At 36.8% G+C, this 17410-nt stretch overlaps 1 protein-coding gene across 4 annotated transcripts in view; it reads left to right on the top strand.

Annotated features, from left to right (window-relative positions):
* The window catches only part of Fut8 (fucosyltransferase 8), a 210528-nt gene that overhangs the window by 138954 nt on the left and 54164 nt on the right, over positions 1-17410 (top strand). For all 4 annotated transcript variants that reach the window (XM_041658252.1, XM_041658251.1, XM_041658250.1 and 1 more), the window contains one exon: positions 13022-13136. In XM_041658252.1, coding sequence (XP_041514186.1) covers positions 13022-13136 — 115 coding nt within the window. The remainder of the gene's footprint in view (positions 1-13021; positions 13137-17410) is intronic.

Below are 17410 nucleotides of genomic sequence, written 5' to 3'. Positions count from 1 at the left end.
TACCATGACAGATAAATCAGAGCCCTACTCTTTTTTTTTTTTTTTAAAGACAGAACCTCACTATGTAGTCCTTACTGGCCTCAGGTGTATTTTTGATGTATATCAAAAAGAAGTATATTAGGTTTATCTTTTTTATATACCTAATGTAACATAAATTATAAGATGTTAATTAAATGTTATGGTAGATGCATATCAACAAGCTCTATGTGACTAAGTTACAGTGTCCCACAGTAATTCAGGAACTGTTGGAAATACATAAAACACAGGAGTCTTTTTTATTATTTTAATTTCAAGGGTCTTTAAAAACAGATTTCCTAGGATTGGTGAGATGGCTCACCTGGTAAAGTTGCTAAGCCTTCTGTATATCACACATACACCAGAAGACACATGCACGCCATTTGAAGAAAAGTCATTAAGTATATTAAGACATTTAATCACTGAGTATCTTTCCTTGTACTTCTTATTGAATACATTAGCTGTTAGTAATCTACCTATTTTTGCTGTATTTGGTCTTTATACTTCTTCTGGTTCCTTGAGATTTAAGTTGAGTTGAGATATGTAAGATATTTTCTTTGTAATGTGCTTGTTTACAAGTTCTGATACACTCTTAGCACACCTTCTGCATCCAAGTGTGAGCTTATTGTGTTTACATTTTGTTTGTCTTGATAAATATCTTGATTTTCCTCTTATTTCTTCTTTGATCCATGATTCATGATCATGATTCATGATTTATGAAAATTTTCCTTTGTTTTCTATACTCAGTATGGTACCCAGTATGAGGGTTGGGGGAAATAGCCTGGTGGTAAAGCATTTGTCTAGCTTATGCAAGGCTCTGTGTTGGCGCCCCATTTCAGAAACAAGTAGGGGTAAGGACAAGGAGAAAAATATCTCCTTAATATGATTTTAATCTTATTATATTTGTTAAGCCTTATTTGAAGCATATCATGTACCCTGGAGAATGTTTCATGTATGCTTCAGAAGAACATGTTTTTGGCTATTATTAGAATGTTCTTTTTGGTTTGAGAGTTAATGTCTACTGTTCTCCCATTGATTACCTGTCTGGATGATCTGTGCATTGCTGAAAGTGAGGTATCAAGTCTCCTGCTATTATTAGTTCTGTTGCTGTCAGTGTTTCTTTTTAGTTCTGTTAATATTTGCTTTGTCTATGTGCTACTGTGTTAGGCATATATGTAATTGTTATAGCCTATACAACATAAAGTAATCCTTTTGTTATAATAAGTAAACGTCTTTGTCTCATCTGACAAATTTTGACTAAAGTCTGTTTTGTCTGACATAAGTATTGCCACCCTTCTTTTTGATTACCACTGCTTTACTTCCCTGTTTCTTTTTCCATCCCTCACTTTCAGCCTGTCTGTATCTTTAAAACTAAAAGAAATCTCTTATATGGAACTTGTTCTTGAATCTTACTTTCTAATCAGCCAGTTTGTGTCCTTTATAATCTCAAGTAATTGTAGAGTATAATGGATAATGAACTCTTCCATGAGCAGGGCTTATCAGACTACAGCTGCAAGGGCCTAGTCTTACATTGCATAGTTGTAGGATCTGTAGGTCTGTCTCTGAGAGCACAGGCCTACTTTAGATAGGACTGCCTTAAGACCAGATCTGAGAAGAGCTGGGCCTACTGACAAGGCTGGTTCTGTTTAGAGATCAGGGTTGGTGGATCTCACTAAGGTTCTGGTGGTAAGAAAGGTAAGGGAGAATTTCTTTTTCCCTACTTGATGTTGTCTGTATGATGAAAGCATTGTGTTCTCTCTTCTAGATCATGACTGCTGTGGTTTATTACTCTAAATACCAGACGTTAAACATAGCCTAGAAGCCAAATAGTATGCTTATATCTGGAATTCCACTCACCTAAGAATTTTAGCAAAACAGTATTTATTTGATTAATCTACTATGTGTGATCTAATAACTGGTAGGTTACCTCTACCAGAGTGGGTAATCACCTGATAGTAATTAGTAATAGTTTTGACTTTTAGAGGGTTGTTTTTTTTTTTTTAAGGAACACAGAGGGCTATAGAATTGACTTAGTGGTTAAGGGTACTGGTTTCTCTTACAGAGGACCTGGGTTTGATTCCTAGCATCCACATGGCAGCTCACAACCATCTCTTAACTCCAGTCCCAGGGGATCTGGTGCCCTCTTCTGACCTCTTGGCACCAGGCACACATGTGGTACATCTCTATACATGCAGGAAAAACTCACGTCAGATAATAAAATTATTAAATCTTAAATATAAGTGAAAAACTTAGAAGAATATGGCTGCAAAGTAGATTACTCCCTGCTACATGCGTGTCAATCCACAGCACCACTGGGTCTCCAGTTAAGTTCATTCTAGTCATTGCTTGCCACTGTGTTTCATAGTACTGCAGCCAAGTAGTTTTGCTTGTTTTGTTTTTTCTTTGCTTTTTTTTTGTATCATTAATCACAAATGGCCTCAACCCCCTTTCTTTGAAGTAATGAGAAGGAAGTAAGTATTTTGGAATGATTCTTTTGCCCACTGTGGTTTTATTATCTATATGTTACTATGAATTCAGTGCTTAGATTTATATCTTCACCTCTGCGTATTGTGGATTTTTGTATTATCACCCTTTAGATTGCTGCAGATTCTTTTGCCTTCTTCATCCTGTGAGATACAAGTTTATGAAATAGCTCCTGGAGTTTCTTCTTTCTCCTTTTAAATGACAGAAATTATTGAACTTCAAACTGAAGGACAGGAAGGCTCACAAAACCAAATAGCCAATAAACTATTTTGCAATTAAGTTGACTAAAGCTGTTGAAAAAGCGGTCTGGGAAGCAGCATTATCATCTCCACTGTTAAGTCTGTAGCAGCTCATTATCAATAATATGTAATGACTACTATTGTTAATAGCAGAGATGTGCTCTCCAAACAATAAGTGATACTTATTGCTGAGTATCCTGATTAAAAATTGGCTGATACGCAAAAGGCCTTCTTGGAGGCTGGGAAATAACTTTGGAGATAAGGAATATAGTTATATATCTAATAATAGGGAAAGATTGATAGCTTGTTAATGGCTTGTACACTGTAATATTTTTGGATCATAGATGTTGTAGCCTAATAACTTTGTTTTGTTTTCCTACTTTTTTTCTTTGAAAGGCTCAAGAGTTGATGCTTCCCACTCTTGAAAAGTTAAGTTTTCGCTTCTTCAGATCAGATCTTTGTGTTTTAGTCTTTCTCTGTCTCTCTGTCTCTCTGTCTCTCTCTCTCTCTCTCTCTCTCTCTCTCTCTCTCACATGTGCAGAGGGGATTAAAATATCTTAATTTCTTTGAGATGCGATTTGAGATTCTTATTAGCCTACAATGTGTGTAGTCTTTCTCATTTTTTAATTTCTTGGACAAAATGTTTCTGTATGGACATCCAGAAGTATTTTCAAGTGTTAATAAAACATTCTTCCTAGTACTTAGGAGCACAGGGAGATATTTTTCATGGGAAGTTGTTCTCTTTCTGTTTATCCCTTTGTCTGTATCTACCAAACACTAATTCTCTATTTTCTTGAAGGGATGCCCCTCCTTCTTACAAAGAAGTTTCCATTAAGGATCTAGGTAGACGATTATACTATATCTAGTAGCCATTGTTTTGCCTGTATCCATTGTTATTTGGAGGGAGGTTCCAAACTTAAGAATGGTTTGCATATTAAAAATGATTTACCAAAGATTGTCTAATGCTAATCACTAATGATACAGTGTCTTCATTATTAGTACACTCACATTACCAATCCAGTAGCCCTGTGAAGTAAGCAGAATTACAGTAGTCCCCTCTTATATGTTGCTCATCTATCTAGTCTGTTAGCCATTGTTAACCAACATCTAGAAAAACTAAATGGAAAATTCCAGAAATAAACAATTTACAAGTTTTAAATTGCACATCATTTCAAGTAGCACAGTGAGATCTCATACCATCTTGCCAGGATGTGAATCATCTCTTTGTATATCCAGTCCAATCTGAATATGCTAACTACCAGTAAGTAACTTAGTGGCTGTCCCTGTTACCAGGTGGACCATCAGGACTGCAGGTGTAGTGCTTGTTTCCATGTAGTACTTGCTGCACTTCATGGCACCCACAAACTGCAGAGGCAGAAATACTAATTCTTACTGTGTCTAATTCATACTATGTCTATGTTTGTATGAATAGGAAGAAATATTACTCTATATGGTTTCAAGCAGCCACTGAGTGGCGGTCTCCAAATGTATCTCCAATGAATACAGGAGAGTTACTTTAAACCTGTTTGTAGCTATTTTTAGACCTAGAGAAGTGACTTACCTGTATCAGTTACTTTCCTTGTTATTGTGATCAAATGCCTGACAAGAAACAATTTGGAAGCCGGAAGGTCTGTTTTGATTCTCAGTTTGAGAGTTCAGTCTCACTTGGTAAGAAACTCAAGCTGGCAGGGAAATTAGGCAGCTGGTCACATTGTTTGCAGTAAGAAAGCAAAGAGATGAATGCAGGTGCTCCACTTACTTTTTCCTTTCTATTCAGTTTGGGCCCCAGCACAGGGAATGGTGCTACTTACATTCAGCTTGAATCTTTAGTCAAGCCTTTTTGAAAATACTCTCATTGTCTTACACAAGAGGTGCTGTTGCATGATGTTTCTAAATTTAATGAAACTGATAATGGAAAGTAAGCATCATAGCAGCTTTAGACAAGTTTCAGATAATATTCCTTGTCTGTGTTCTAAACTTACCCAGGGACTAGACTTTGCAGCAATTTCCCTTAGTCAAGTTTATCTTAGTATTTGTTGAATCTTCACCTTCAGATTATTCTTGTATAAATTATAACTGTGCTGGCCCTTGAGGGATAATTTTATGTTTTAGCATTTTGAATGAGAAATAAGCAAAAACCTTCCTTATTATAGTTTCCTTAATGGCAAAATTGAGACAGACTAGACACCCTCCCTTTTCACATGAAAGTTTATGACTATGAAAAATAGAAAAATTACTTTGGAAAATGCAATAACACAAGCGCAGACAACTTTTTTTTTTACTTTTTTTTTTTTTTTGAAACAGGGTTTTTCTGTAACTTCGAAGTCTGTCCTAGAACTAGCTCTAATAGATCAGGCAGGCCTCGAACTCAAAGAGATCTGCCTGCCTTTGCCTCTTGAGTGCTGGGATGAAAGTTGAGTGCCACCACCGCTCAGCTATAGACAGCTTTTGAAATGAAGTTGTGACAGCCCTCATAGCTGCCGACTCCAGAGTCATACATTCTGTTCTAATGTGCCTATTGTCATCAGGCATTGGAGTCTACCCTCAATTTGCTGGTACCTAACCTTGTCTATGCTTACATATGCTAAGCCTTGATGTGGCCTCATGAAGCCCATGCTTATTGCCCAACTATGAGATTTCTTTATGCTTTAGTGACAAAAAGACAACAAAATAATCTAGTTGGGAATTTTATAGGGAAGTATGGCTCAGGGTGTGGAATTTCTAGAAAATCAGGAGTTTCTGCAGAATGTTTTTAATCACCATAGTTCCCAGTAATGGTCCATAACTTTCTGAGATTATATTCAGATCTTTAACACAGAAAACTACATTTTGTAGGAATACAACTTCAGACATCTTTGAGTTGGAAAAGAAATAATATGAATTTAACTTTGTTTCCTGTCATAATTGACTTATTTATGTGGTCTCTGATAGGGAAAAGGGGTGGAGAATTTAAAAATCAGACTTAATTTTAGACTGAGAATAGATTGACATATTAGTATTCTGACTAATTATTCTGCCTTATGTATTTTTATACTAACATGTTGATTGTGGGTATTAATGGAATTCATGTGTGTCTTCAATATATGTGTACATTGTGCAGTGACTAAATCTAAACCCCTTTATATATACCCTATCCCCGCTTTCTCAACCTCTAGCTATCACTATTTTGTATTAAAGTAGACTTTTAAGAAACCTTTACAGAGGAAAGAGAAATACAGTACTTACTTTTCTGTATTTGTCATAATTCACTTAGCATAGTATGCACCAGTTCTGTCCATCTTGATAAGATTGATGGGATTTCAGTCTTTTTTCATTTTTTAAATTATTTTTTCTATTTTACTTTATTTTTTAAAAAAAGCAAAAAAAGCTATCCTTTTTCATTTTACATACCAATCCCAGTTCCCATTTCATCTCTTTCTCCCATCCCCTCCATCTTCCCTCCATCCCACCCCTCATCCATTCCTCAGAGAGGGTAAGACACATTGCTCTAAGAAAGGACCAAGGCCCTCCCTACTATATCTAGGCTGAGCAAGGTATCCCTCCAAAGAGAATGGATTCCAAAAAGCCAGTACAAGTAGTAGGGATAAATCCACTGCCAGTGGCCCAGCAATCTGGCCCAGCCATGCAACTGTCAACTACAGAGGGACTAGTTTAGTCCTATGCTTGTTCCTTCCCAGTCCGGCTGGAGTTTGTGAGCTCCCATTAGCTCAGATAAACTGTTTCAGTGGGTGAACCCATCATGGTCTTGACCTTTTTGCTTATATTCTCATTCCTCCCACTCTTCAACTGGACTTTGAGAGCTCAGTCCAGTGCTCTGATGCCTGTTTCTGCCTCTGTTTCCATCAGTTGCTGGATGAAAGTTCTATGGTGATATTTAAGATATTCATCAGTCTGACTACATGGCAAGTCAAGATCAGGTCTCCTCTCTTATATTTCTTAGGGTCTTAGCTGGGGCCATCCTTGTGAATTCCTGGGAATTTCTCTAGTGCCAGGTTTCTTGCTAGCCCCATAATGGCTCCCTCAATCAAGATATTTCTATCCTTGCTCTCTGTCTCTGTCCTCCCTCCATCTCTACTATCCAGCTCCTTCAAGTTCTACACACGCCCCCTTCTTCCCTCCTCCTTGCCATCTACCCTCTCTTCCCCCCCACCCCCATGCTCCCAATTTTCTCAGGAAATCTTGTTTATTTCCCCTTCACAGGGGAATCTATATATGTTACTCTTAGGGTTCTCCTTGTTTCTTAGCTTCTCTGGGCTCTTGGACTTTAGCCTTGTTATCCTTTGCTTTACAGCTATTATCCACTTATGAGTGAGTACATACCATGCTCATCTTTCTGGGTCTGGGTTACCTCACTCAGGATGTTTTTTTCTAATTCCATCCATTTGCATGCAAATTTCAAGATGTCATTGTTTTTTACCGCTGAGTAGTAGTATTCCTTTGTGTAAATGTACCATATTTTCTTTGTCCATTCTTTGGTTGAGGGGCATCTAGGTTGTTTTCAGGTTCTGACTATTACAAATAATGCTGCTGTTAACATAGTTGAACAAATGTCCTTGTAGTATGATTGAGCATCCTTTGGGTTTATGTCCAAGAGTGGTATTGTTGGGTTCTGAGATAGGTTGATTTTCAATTTTCTGAGAAACTGCCATACTGATTTTCAGAGTGGTTGTACAAGTTTGCATTCCCACCACCATCTGTATTCTCTGTAGCATAAGCTATCATTGATGTTTTTGATCTTAGCTATTCTGACAAGTGTAAGATGGTATCTCAGAGTCCTTTTGATTTACATTTCCCTGATAGCTAAGGATGTTGAACATTTCCTTAAGTGTCTTTTGGCCATTTGAGATTCTTCTGTTGAGAATTCTCTGTTTAGTTCTGTATCCCATTTTTAAATTGGGTTATTTGGAATTTTGATGTCTAATTTTTTGAGTTCTTCGGATATTTTGGAGATCAGTCCTCTGTCTGATGTGGGGTTAGTGAATATCTTTTCCCATTCAGCAGGCTGCCTTTTTGTCTTATTGACTGTCCTTTGCTTTACAGAAGCTTCTCAGTTTCAGGAGGTCCCGTTTATTTATTCTTGCTCTCATTTTCTGTGCTCCTGATACTATATTTAGGAAGTGGTCTCCTGTGCCCATGCATTGAAGACTACTTCCCACTTTCTCTTCTATCAGGCTTAGTGTGGTCGGATTTGTATTGAGATCTTTAATCCATTTTGACATGAGTTTTGTGCATGGGGATAGATATGGATTGATTTCAGTCTTCTTAATGGCTGAACAATATTCAGTTGAAACTTCATCTAAAAATTGGCTCCATCTGTGTTCTTCATATTTTCTCTTGAGTTATTTTTCTATTTTTATACTCCTAAAACTTTTTTTGTGAAAGTTTATGTGTGTAGAGGGAGGGGGTGTTGAATCTGTCTCAATTATGCCACCAAGAAAAAAATAACAAGGAATGTTTATTATTTGTTTATTATTGTGCTAGCTAGTTTTATGTCAGCTTGACACAAGCTAGCGTCATTTGATAAGAGGGAATATCAATTGAGATAATGCCTTTATAGAGTTTTTCCTTAATTAGTGATTGATAGGAGAGGGCCCTTGTGGGTGGTGCCGTCCCAGGGCTAGTGGTCCTAGATGCTATAAGAAGAAAGCAGGCTGAACAAGCCAGTAAGCAGCAGTCCTTCATGGCATTTGCATCAGCTCCCTCTTCCAGGTTCCTGCCTCCAGTTTCCTGCCCAGTTTGAGTTCTTGCAGTGGCTTCCCTTAATGGACTGTGACTTGGGATATGTAAACCAATAAACCCTTTCCTCTGCCAGATTGCTAGCCAGGTGGTGGTGGCGCACACCTTTAATCCCACTTGGGAGGCAGAGGCAGACACATCTCTGTGAGTTCGAGGCCAGCCTGGTCTACAAGAGTTAGTTCCAGGACAGGCTCCAAAGCTACAGAGAAACCCTGTCTCAAAAAACAAAACCTCTCCCAGATTGCTTTGGTCGTGGTCTTTCTTCACAGCAGTAGAAACTCTAACTAAGACACTTGTTTATCCTCTTATTTAAGGATGGGCATCTAGGTTGATTGTATTTCTTAGCTACTGTGACTAATGCAGCTATAAACATATTACATTGACATGCTGATTATATTTTCTTCAGATACCAGATATGTATTTAGAAGTGAGATAACTGAATCATATGATTAACTAATCTACATCCCTGCAAAAGTGTTTGAGTTCCTTTTCTTTAAATCTTGGGCATGCATATGTGTATATATGTTGTAAATGTCATATTAATTGGTTGAAATGTTGCCACATTATAGTTTTTATTTGCTGTTTTCTATATCAGATGATATTGAACACTTTTCTTTCTTATATTTAGTCGTCTAGTTGCTTGATCATTTTGACTTCTACACAGATTGAGATGGAATGAATTACCAAGACTTAGTACTAATATAACGTGGTTTGAAAGTAAACTGCTTTTTTAATTTATCAGCTCATTAAGATATGCAGATCTTCACTTCCATTTTTGATGGAAAAGGAATTTCTTAACTCCTAAGATCTGAATCTAGAAATCACAGCTAGATGTAGAGGCTTATATAAGCCCAGTTTCTAGGTACTGATATAAGAAAACCACAAATTGACCCCAGGCTGAACTATATCAAGAGCCTATGTTAAGGAAAAAAGAGAAGACAGCCTAAGACACAATATTTTTTTTTAATATATTTTAAAGAATCCTTTTCAGATTAGGCTTAATATGTTTTCCCTCCACTTGAAGCTATGATTGTCAATAAAACTTACTGTGTTTTGTTCTCATCTATGTACATATGTGTATGTGTATTCACATGTTTATTTTAATTTTAAATCTAAAAATAGCATTTTGGGTTTCCTTCTTTCCTCCAATAGGCATTTGCTAGTAGGTTTTTATTCCACTGTGCTTTATCTCCACCAGTAATATTGCTGTTTAACATGGAGATTTGCAATATGTTTTATGACCATTACTACTTGATGAGTAGGAGGAAATGAGTGGATGTGGTGGTGCCTTTGAAATATAGGGAACCACAACTGTGTTGTGATAGATTTTTATAAAACTGAGAAAGTATTGTAAATTTCCAGCTGAGCCTTACAGCACAATTATAGTTAAAGATTTCTGTGCTTCTCAGGTGAAATCATAATTCCATGTGGTCAGTGTGTTAAGCAAGTTTGCAGCACCACAGGGAAATGTCTGAAAGAGTCAGTTTCATAAAGACAAGAGACTTGTTTACAGACTTGATGTTGTTCTCACTCAGTTCCAGCTGAAGCCCTCCCAGCATCATGAGAGACGTGTGGAAGAGGTTACATGGCCAGATAGTCAAAGAGAAGGGGAGGGGAGAGACAGTCAGGCCATGGGGGGGGGGGGGAATATGAATGATGTCACATTGCCTCTTTTGAGGGTCCACGAATTTTAGGACCCCCTTCTAGATAATCCCACCCCATTTTACTACTTCACAATGCTGCTACCCTGGAGATAAAGATTTTAAACACAATGGGCCCTTGGGGACACTCAGAAAACACTCAAGCCATGGAAAGTAGCAACTTTTTAACTTAGTAACTATAAAGAATATTGTAGGCCATACAATATTCCATACAGAGCTCAGTTTGATAATAAGAAAAAGATTTAAATTTGAAAACTGTTCTGTGACCTAGCAGGTTAATTTGTTAAAGAGATAGCTAAAATTTTCTGCATACAAAGAAATTGTTTCAATCTTAAAATAGAATAACAAGTATAAAAATTAATAAAACAATATGTTTTATACTCTTACCATGTTCAAAAAGGATGAAAATGAAATTACTAAGCTAAGCTTCAGAGTGTCCTGTCAGTAGGTAATTTTGACACCAATAAATGCCAGAAATCCTTTGATAGTGACTCATTGTTCCAAAACATATATAGAGCCCTTCTTCTACTAACTCAGGCTGAATATTCTGAATGGTGTCTTAGGCTTTTAATGGTCATTTTACATCAATATTTTCTTCTTTTCAAATGTGTTATCATTGTTCACTGTGCAATCATTCTTAGTCCAAATGGCTTTATGTGAGCTGCTAGTTTTAGTTGCTAACTGATGCAACATTTAGTCAGGAAGTAGAAATAAAAGTTACTGAAGCCATGTTATGTCTTCCTAGGTGACTAACTCACAGTTGTTGAGGACTCATTTCAACACTTGTTAACCGAGTCCCTCTGATGGATCAGTCCTCTTCAATTCTTACAGGGGACTGAATATTGAATAGTTTCTATGCCTAGCCGTCCTTTCCACATATTACTGTTATCCCCAACCAGTAACTCCTTTCCCTTATTGTATAAGTATTAGTCTGTGCTTTTTGTTCTCAAGGTAAGCTCTGCAAAACAACTTTCTGAGAGTTTTTAGAATTGGAACCCATGAATGGGAAGGAGAACAAGGAGAGGGAAGGAACAGAAGTGGGCAATGGTGGTGGTAGGATGTTGGCTATTTAAAAGAAGCTGGGAGGGGGGACGTTAAACTATTTCTCATGGAGACACAGCAAGTACCCACTGGGCTGGAGCAGCAGTGTGGATTGGCCTGGGCTGTAGGGCCTGGGGTGCTCTTCTCCCATTATGTAAGAGCTACTTCATTGTAACATTGTGATCATGCGAGAAAGACAAAAAGGAGAGAAAGTGTACCTCTTTTACTGGAATAATGTTTATGATTGCAAGTGAAATAAGACATTTTTATCAATATAAAGCGAACCTTGGCTTATGCAACTTGTGTAGTGAAAACTGACAACTTCACTCACTATCAATAAAAAATCTATTTTCTAACAAAAAAAAGTATTTTAATCCAGGAAAGCCTTATGAAGAAGGTGACATTTGAACAAGTATTTGCAGGATATTTGGTTGATGTAGATGGATGTCTGGGCACTCCAGTATGGAAAGGAGCAATTGTAAATGCCCACAGTAGCAATATGCTCATATTCCTAAATGTTTGCAATGAGGCCAGTGTGACTGAAATAAAGTAGGCAAAGAAGTCATTAGGAAGAGATCAGATCGAATGGTGGGTCATGATGTGTTGGGTCTTTTAAGTCAAAGCTTTGACTTTTAAGTGATTTGAAGGGTCAACTCAATGTTAAGTGCAAAGCAGAAGTGTTATTTGATTATTAAGAGGAACTGGGCACCATGAGTAAACTCTACACATAGGCAAAGCTGGGAGCTGGGAGAATTATCAGAAAACTGTTACAATAATTCTGGTAGCTTAGTTGTTATCAGTATTGGTAGAGATTTATAGTCAGATACTGGTTGTGATAGTCGTATACTGACTTCATAGTCAGATACTGACAGATTACTTGGGGCCTGTTAGAGAATGCTTTTGAACTTTCTTTAATACTAAGTGCAAACCATTGTTTTTATTCAATGCAATTTAAGTAAAACCATTTTTACCAGCTCTAACATTATCTCTTTGCAATTTGCAGGGTATTTTAGTTTATTGACAGGAAATCTAACATGTTATAATTGAAATTAATAATGGTTACACAGTGAGAAAATATCATAACCATTACATTAGTTTTGATGAAAGAACAGCAAATTATAATCCAAGGGTAAAATTGGGCTCTTTTCCTCCTTTTTTAATATAAAGTTTTATTGGAACAGAAACACACTTATTCACTTATTTTCTATGGCAACTTTCCTGCTACAAAGGTGATAGAGGATGCGCCTTTTGGCAGTAGGCATATGAAAACTGGAATGGTACAGAGATTCCCATGGCTTTTGCACGTGAAAATTTATGAAGCATTGCATAATTCCAAAAAAATATTAGCAGATGTTCATATGACCTAAAATCTTAGTACTTGTTCCTTTAAAAGAAAGAATTAGTAATCCTTGATTGTTTAGGACACTCTTTTTCCAGTCACTCAGAGTGGAATACTAAGAGGGGCCATCAAATGACAAGAGGATACAGTGGTCCATTCAAATACCAATACCATGCTTACTGAATTGCATTCTTTATATTTTTCTGCTTTTTGGGGGGACGGAGAACAACACTGTATTATATTCTTTATACTTTTTCTGTTTTGGGGGGAGATGGTGGGGAACGACGCTGTGGCTGGTTGGTCTGTGGGGAAAAGTTGTCTATCTTTTTGTCAGAAAAGATTTTCTATAGGAATAATTCGCGGATGGTAGAGGCTTAATTTTTAAATTTCATAGTCTTAATGAAAAATAAAAGATAAACACCACCTATTCCTGGCTCCCTGTGGTTTTGTATAATCCATTAAAACAGTACAAATAAGTGTACCTCCAATGTTGCTTGCTTTCACAGATCTATCATGACAGATCTATACTACCTCAGTCAAACAGATGGAGCAGGTGATTGGCGGGAAAAAGAGGCCAAAGATCTGACAGAGTTGGTCCAGCGGAGAATAACATATCTCCAGGTAAGAAGGTTAGGTTAAGAAATAAACCTTGAATAGAAATTTTTTAAAAACATAATAAAATAAAAAGCGAAAATTAAGTTTTGCTTTTTAAAAGTCTTTCTAGTGCTTTTTTAAAAACTAGCTACTCACTCATTTTACGTATAACAGAGAGATAATATTTTATGCCTCAGGAATATGACAGTGACTAAAACAAAGTTCCCGTCTAGCCTAAAAAAGAGCTACCTGTTCACATATACACAAACTATATAATTATGAACATGCTGTAGTCTGTTGGAAATGCTTCGTGGCATTTTGAAGGAGACATTGGGGATAGTTTATGGAGGCTATATTATCTGACCCGAACTGTGAAGGTGGTCAAGTGTGATTTCTACATCCAGAAATAGAGGCAAAGGATATGTATGCCAGCTGAAAAGTATGTTGTGAGCAGTGGCCCATTTCGGGGGTGTGGAGGGGGGTTGAACTCTTTAGTTTGTCGGGAGTTTAGGGTTGTATGAAAAGGAGGGATGAAAAGTAAGGTACAAAGAGATTTTAGAGCTTGATTATAGAGAATAGGCTTTATGGTATATGAACATTAAATGATTAACAAAAAGTATCTATTTTATAGATGCCATTCGATAAGAAATAAATACTGATCAACTTCTTAAGGGCCTTTTCCATCTTTTTTTATGTGTTCTTTTTAAATTCTTACTTATATGTATAAATAACATTAGATATTTGTAAGGGTAAAGTTTTGAATTTTATTTTATTGTTAATATTCTCTAGACACTTTCTGGTTTTTGTTATACATCCTAGTGCTAGGGATTGAACCCAGGGCCCTGGGCATGGTACACTAGTGACAACCTAGTTTTAAAAGAGTTTTATACATAAAAGATACAGTGGATGATAGAATCTAAAAGTAGTATTTGGTTGAACTGTATTAATATTTGAAGAGCCTAGAATCAGCGAGAGCATTTAGGACAAAGAAATTGTAGTGCAGGCAGGAAGAATTGAGAGGTGTTGAGTTTGCCTTAGAAGTAGAGACAAACTTGGAGAGTGGACCTTTCTAAGTAATTGAAAGAGCTGAAATGTTGGGAATGGAAGCATCTTTAACTGGAAATAAACTGAGAGTAAACTGTTTTGAGAAAATAGTGAATTAATAGAAGTATTTAAAACTGAATAAGGAATTTTTTTTTAGTTGAAATAACCATAAAATGTCCTCCACTCAATCCTTTTTCTAATTCTATGCTTGTATAGTTTCCATGTACAAGAATGGCTTTTTCTTAAAGATCAGAAGCAGAAGGGCAGTCCTTGACATCACTCTGCCTATTTTAAGGCATCTGTTTTCATACAGGTAAATGGGGTGATCAAGTGTTTAGGGGTCATTAAAAACAAACTTGGTGTTGGCATGTTCTCTTGGTCTCATACTCCCATGACCATTAGAGGAATCTGCAGAATGAGAACCACTTTACCTCCTACAGGGAAGAGGTAATTGTCCCCTATCAACTAGATCCTCATTCAGTGAACTGTGAACAGCTGGTGGTACAGAACCATCATCTCGTTTATTAATAAAAAGGAAATAACAATGATTTGTAAGCTTCCACATACTCATTAAACTTTCAGCCACTGTACTTAAACTATGATCTGGTCATAGTCAGTACCTCACACTGTAACAGGTACCTTCCATCTGCTGTATTTTCTGTTTCTCCTTTAAAATTACTCCTTGGGTCACATTGTATATATCAGTATTTCATTACTTTTATTTATGAATCATACTACATTTGTGGATACACCACTGTTTCTTCATTTGCTTTTGGAGAGACATTTAATTATGTCCAGTCTGAGGCTATTATGAAGAAACTCTTTTGAGCATCTGTGTACAGATGTTCACCCATGCTTATGCTTTCATTCCTCTCCATTTCATTGAAATTGCCTAAGGGTAGAATGTATGCTTAATTTCTTAGGGAGTTTGTTGTTGTTCTGTTTGTTTGTTTGTTGTTATTGTTGTTTTGTTTTTCAAACTGAGAAAACTTTATCAGGTTTTCACTCATTTTTTTCTTTGCCATGCATCCCAAACTGACAGTTACAGCATTCATAGTACTGCTCCATTTGTCTTCCATAATATTCAGATGCTCATAACTTTGATATTTTCCCCATTTAATAGATGAAGAAAATATCAGATGTCATAATTTCAGCTTCATAATCCTCATTGAAAATCTAATTTATTATCTCTCGTCAGGTTCTCAGTGGAAATGGTGTGATACAGAAAACACTGAGATATCTACCTAGCACAATTCTCAGAATTCTAACCTTTGCTACTGATGTATTTGAATATTCTAGAGCAACTATCCCAGTATTGAAACACTAATGTGTTTTTTTCTTTTTTTTAAAAATTGAAAATAGTTTTTTTCCCCTACAATATATCCTGATTATGTCTTCCCCTCCCTCTGCTCTTTCCATTTCCTTCCCAACTCTTCCCCCATCTGGATTCACCCCGTTTCTGTCTCATTAGAAAACAGGCATGTAAGGGATAATAATAAAATAAAATAAGATAAAACAAAAACAAACACATCAGAACAGGGCAAAACAAACAGAAGGAAAAGAGCCCAATAAAAGGCACAAGAAACATATAGATACAGGAGCTCATTAACTCAGGAATCCCATAAAAACACAAAACCTGAAGCATATATATATACACACACACATATATATACATATACATACATATATACATACATACACATAAAAAAGAGAAAGAAACATAAAGGAAAAATCCTGACATGACATTATGAAACAAGGACCCTGCAAAGATGCATTGATTTGTTTTCTGTTGACCATCTTCTGCTAAATATGTAGCCTACCCTTAAGGGTAGTTTATGTCCCCAGTGAGACTCCCTTGGAGAACACTAAAATTTCATTTGCTAGTGGTCATTGGAGATTGCTTCAGCCTTAGGGACAGGGTCATGTGTCCACGTTTTCTTTTAGTTCTAGAATCCCATCTGGTACTGATTTCAGAAATGGGTATACTATTTACATCTCTTTTTCTTGGCTTTATTTGTGTGTGCATGCTTGCCTGCCTGCCTGTGTGCATGCACACACATGGATGTGACAACAGAGGACAGCTCGCTAGAACTGATTCTCTCCTTTCACCATGTGGATTCCAGTGATTGAATTCAGGTTTAACACAAACGCCTTTAACTACTGTTCTGTCTTACTTGTCCCTGTTTACACTCTTAATCAGTTCTCCCACATCCTTGCTAACACTTGATATAATCAATCTTCTTATTTTAGCCACTTATTATGTTTTTACTAGTATGCTATGGGTTCAGTTTATATAGTTTATATTTTCTTTTGACTGTAGTTGGATGGTATCTCTTTGTCTATTTATCATCTTTGTATCCTATTATGTGTAGCAGTGCAAATGTACTTGGGACAGGTAGGGGACAACATTAGGTGCCACTTCTCAGGTGCTTACCACCATTTGTTTTGTTTTATTGAGATGCACCACCATGCCCAACTTTTTTCATGTGCATGCTGGAGATCAGACTCAGGTCCACATGCTAGTAAGGCCAGCTAACTTAGCTATCTCCTCCCCCGCTTTCTTCTTTAATGAAGGACCAGTTCAAATCTTTTGGGATATTTGTTTTCTTATGATTGAGTTATTGAGGCTCTTTATTCTAGGTTTGAGTTTACTAGGTATCCTGAAAATCTTTTTTTCCAGTCTGTAGCTTACCTATTTCTTTTTTTTTAATTAATTTTTTATGTGTATAAGTGTTTGTCTACATTATTTGTATATGCAGTGTGTGCACATGCCTGGTGCCTGCAGTCTAGAAGAGAATGTCAGATCCCCTGGCAAGGCAACTACAGGTAGTTATCAGTTACCATATGAGTGGGAACTGTACCTGAGCGCTCTGGAAGAGCAGCAGTGCTCTTTATCACTGAGCCGTCTCTCTAGCATCTATTTATTTTCTTATCACTGTCTTATGAAGAGCAAACGTTTTTAGGTTAATGAAATCCTATTTTATTTATAGTTTGCTCTTTTATACTTATGAAAGGTGGCTAGACTTTTTTCCCGTTTTCTTCTTTTTTTCTTTATTTACCTATTTTTTTTCAAGACAGGGTTTCTCTGTAGCTTTGGAGCCTGTCCTGGAACTAGCTCTTGTAGACCAGGCTGGCCTCGAACTCACAGAGTACCACCTACCTCTGCCTCCTGAGTGCTGAGATTAAAGATGTGTGCCACTACCACCTGGCTTATTTTCCTATTTTTAAATCTCTTTTGCTAGCACTAGGGATTGAAT

Source organism: Microtus oregoni, unplaced genomic scaffold, assembly GCF_018167655.1.
Source record: "Microtus oregoni isolate MIOR12 unplaced genomic scaffold, Mior012 000009F_ref0000495, whole genome shotgun sequence".
Taxonomy (NCBI): domain Eukaryota; kingdom Metazoa; phylum Chordata; class Mammalia; order Rodentia; family Cricetidae; genus Microtus; species Microtus oregoni.
The sequence above is the reverse complement of the archived record's forward strand: the minus strand, read 5'-3'. Positions and strand labels throughout refer to the sequence as shown.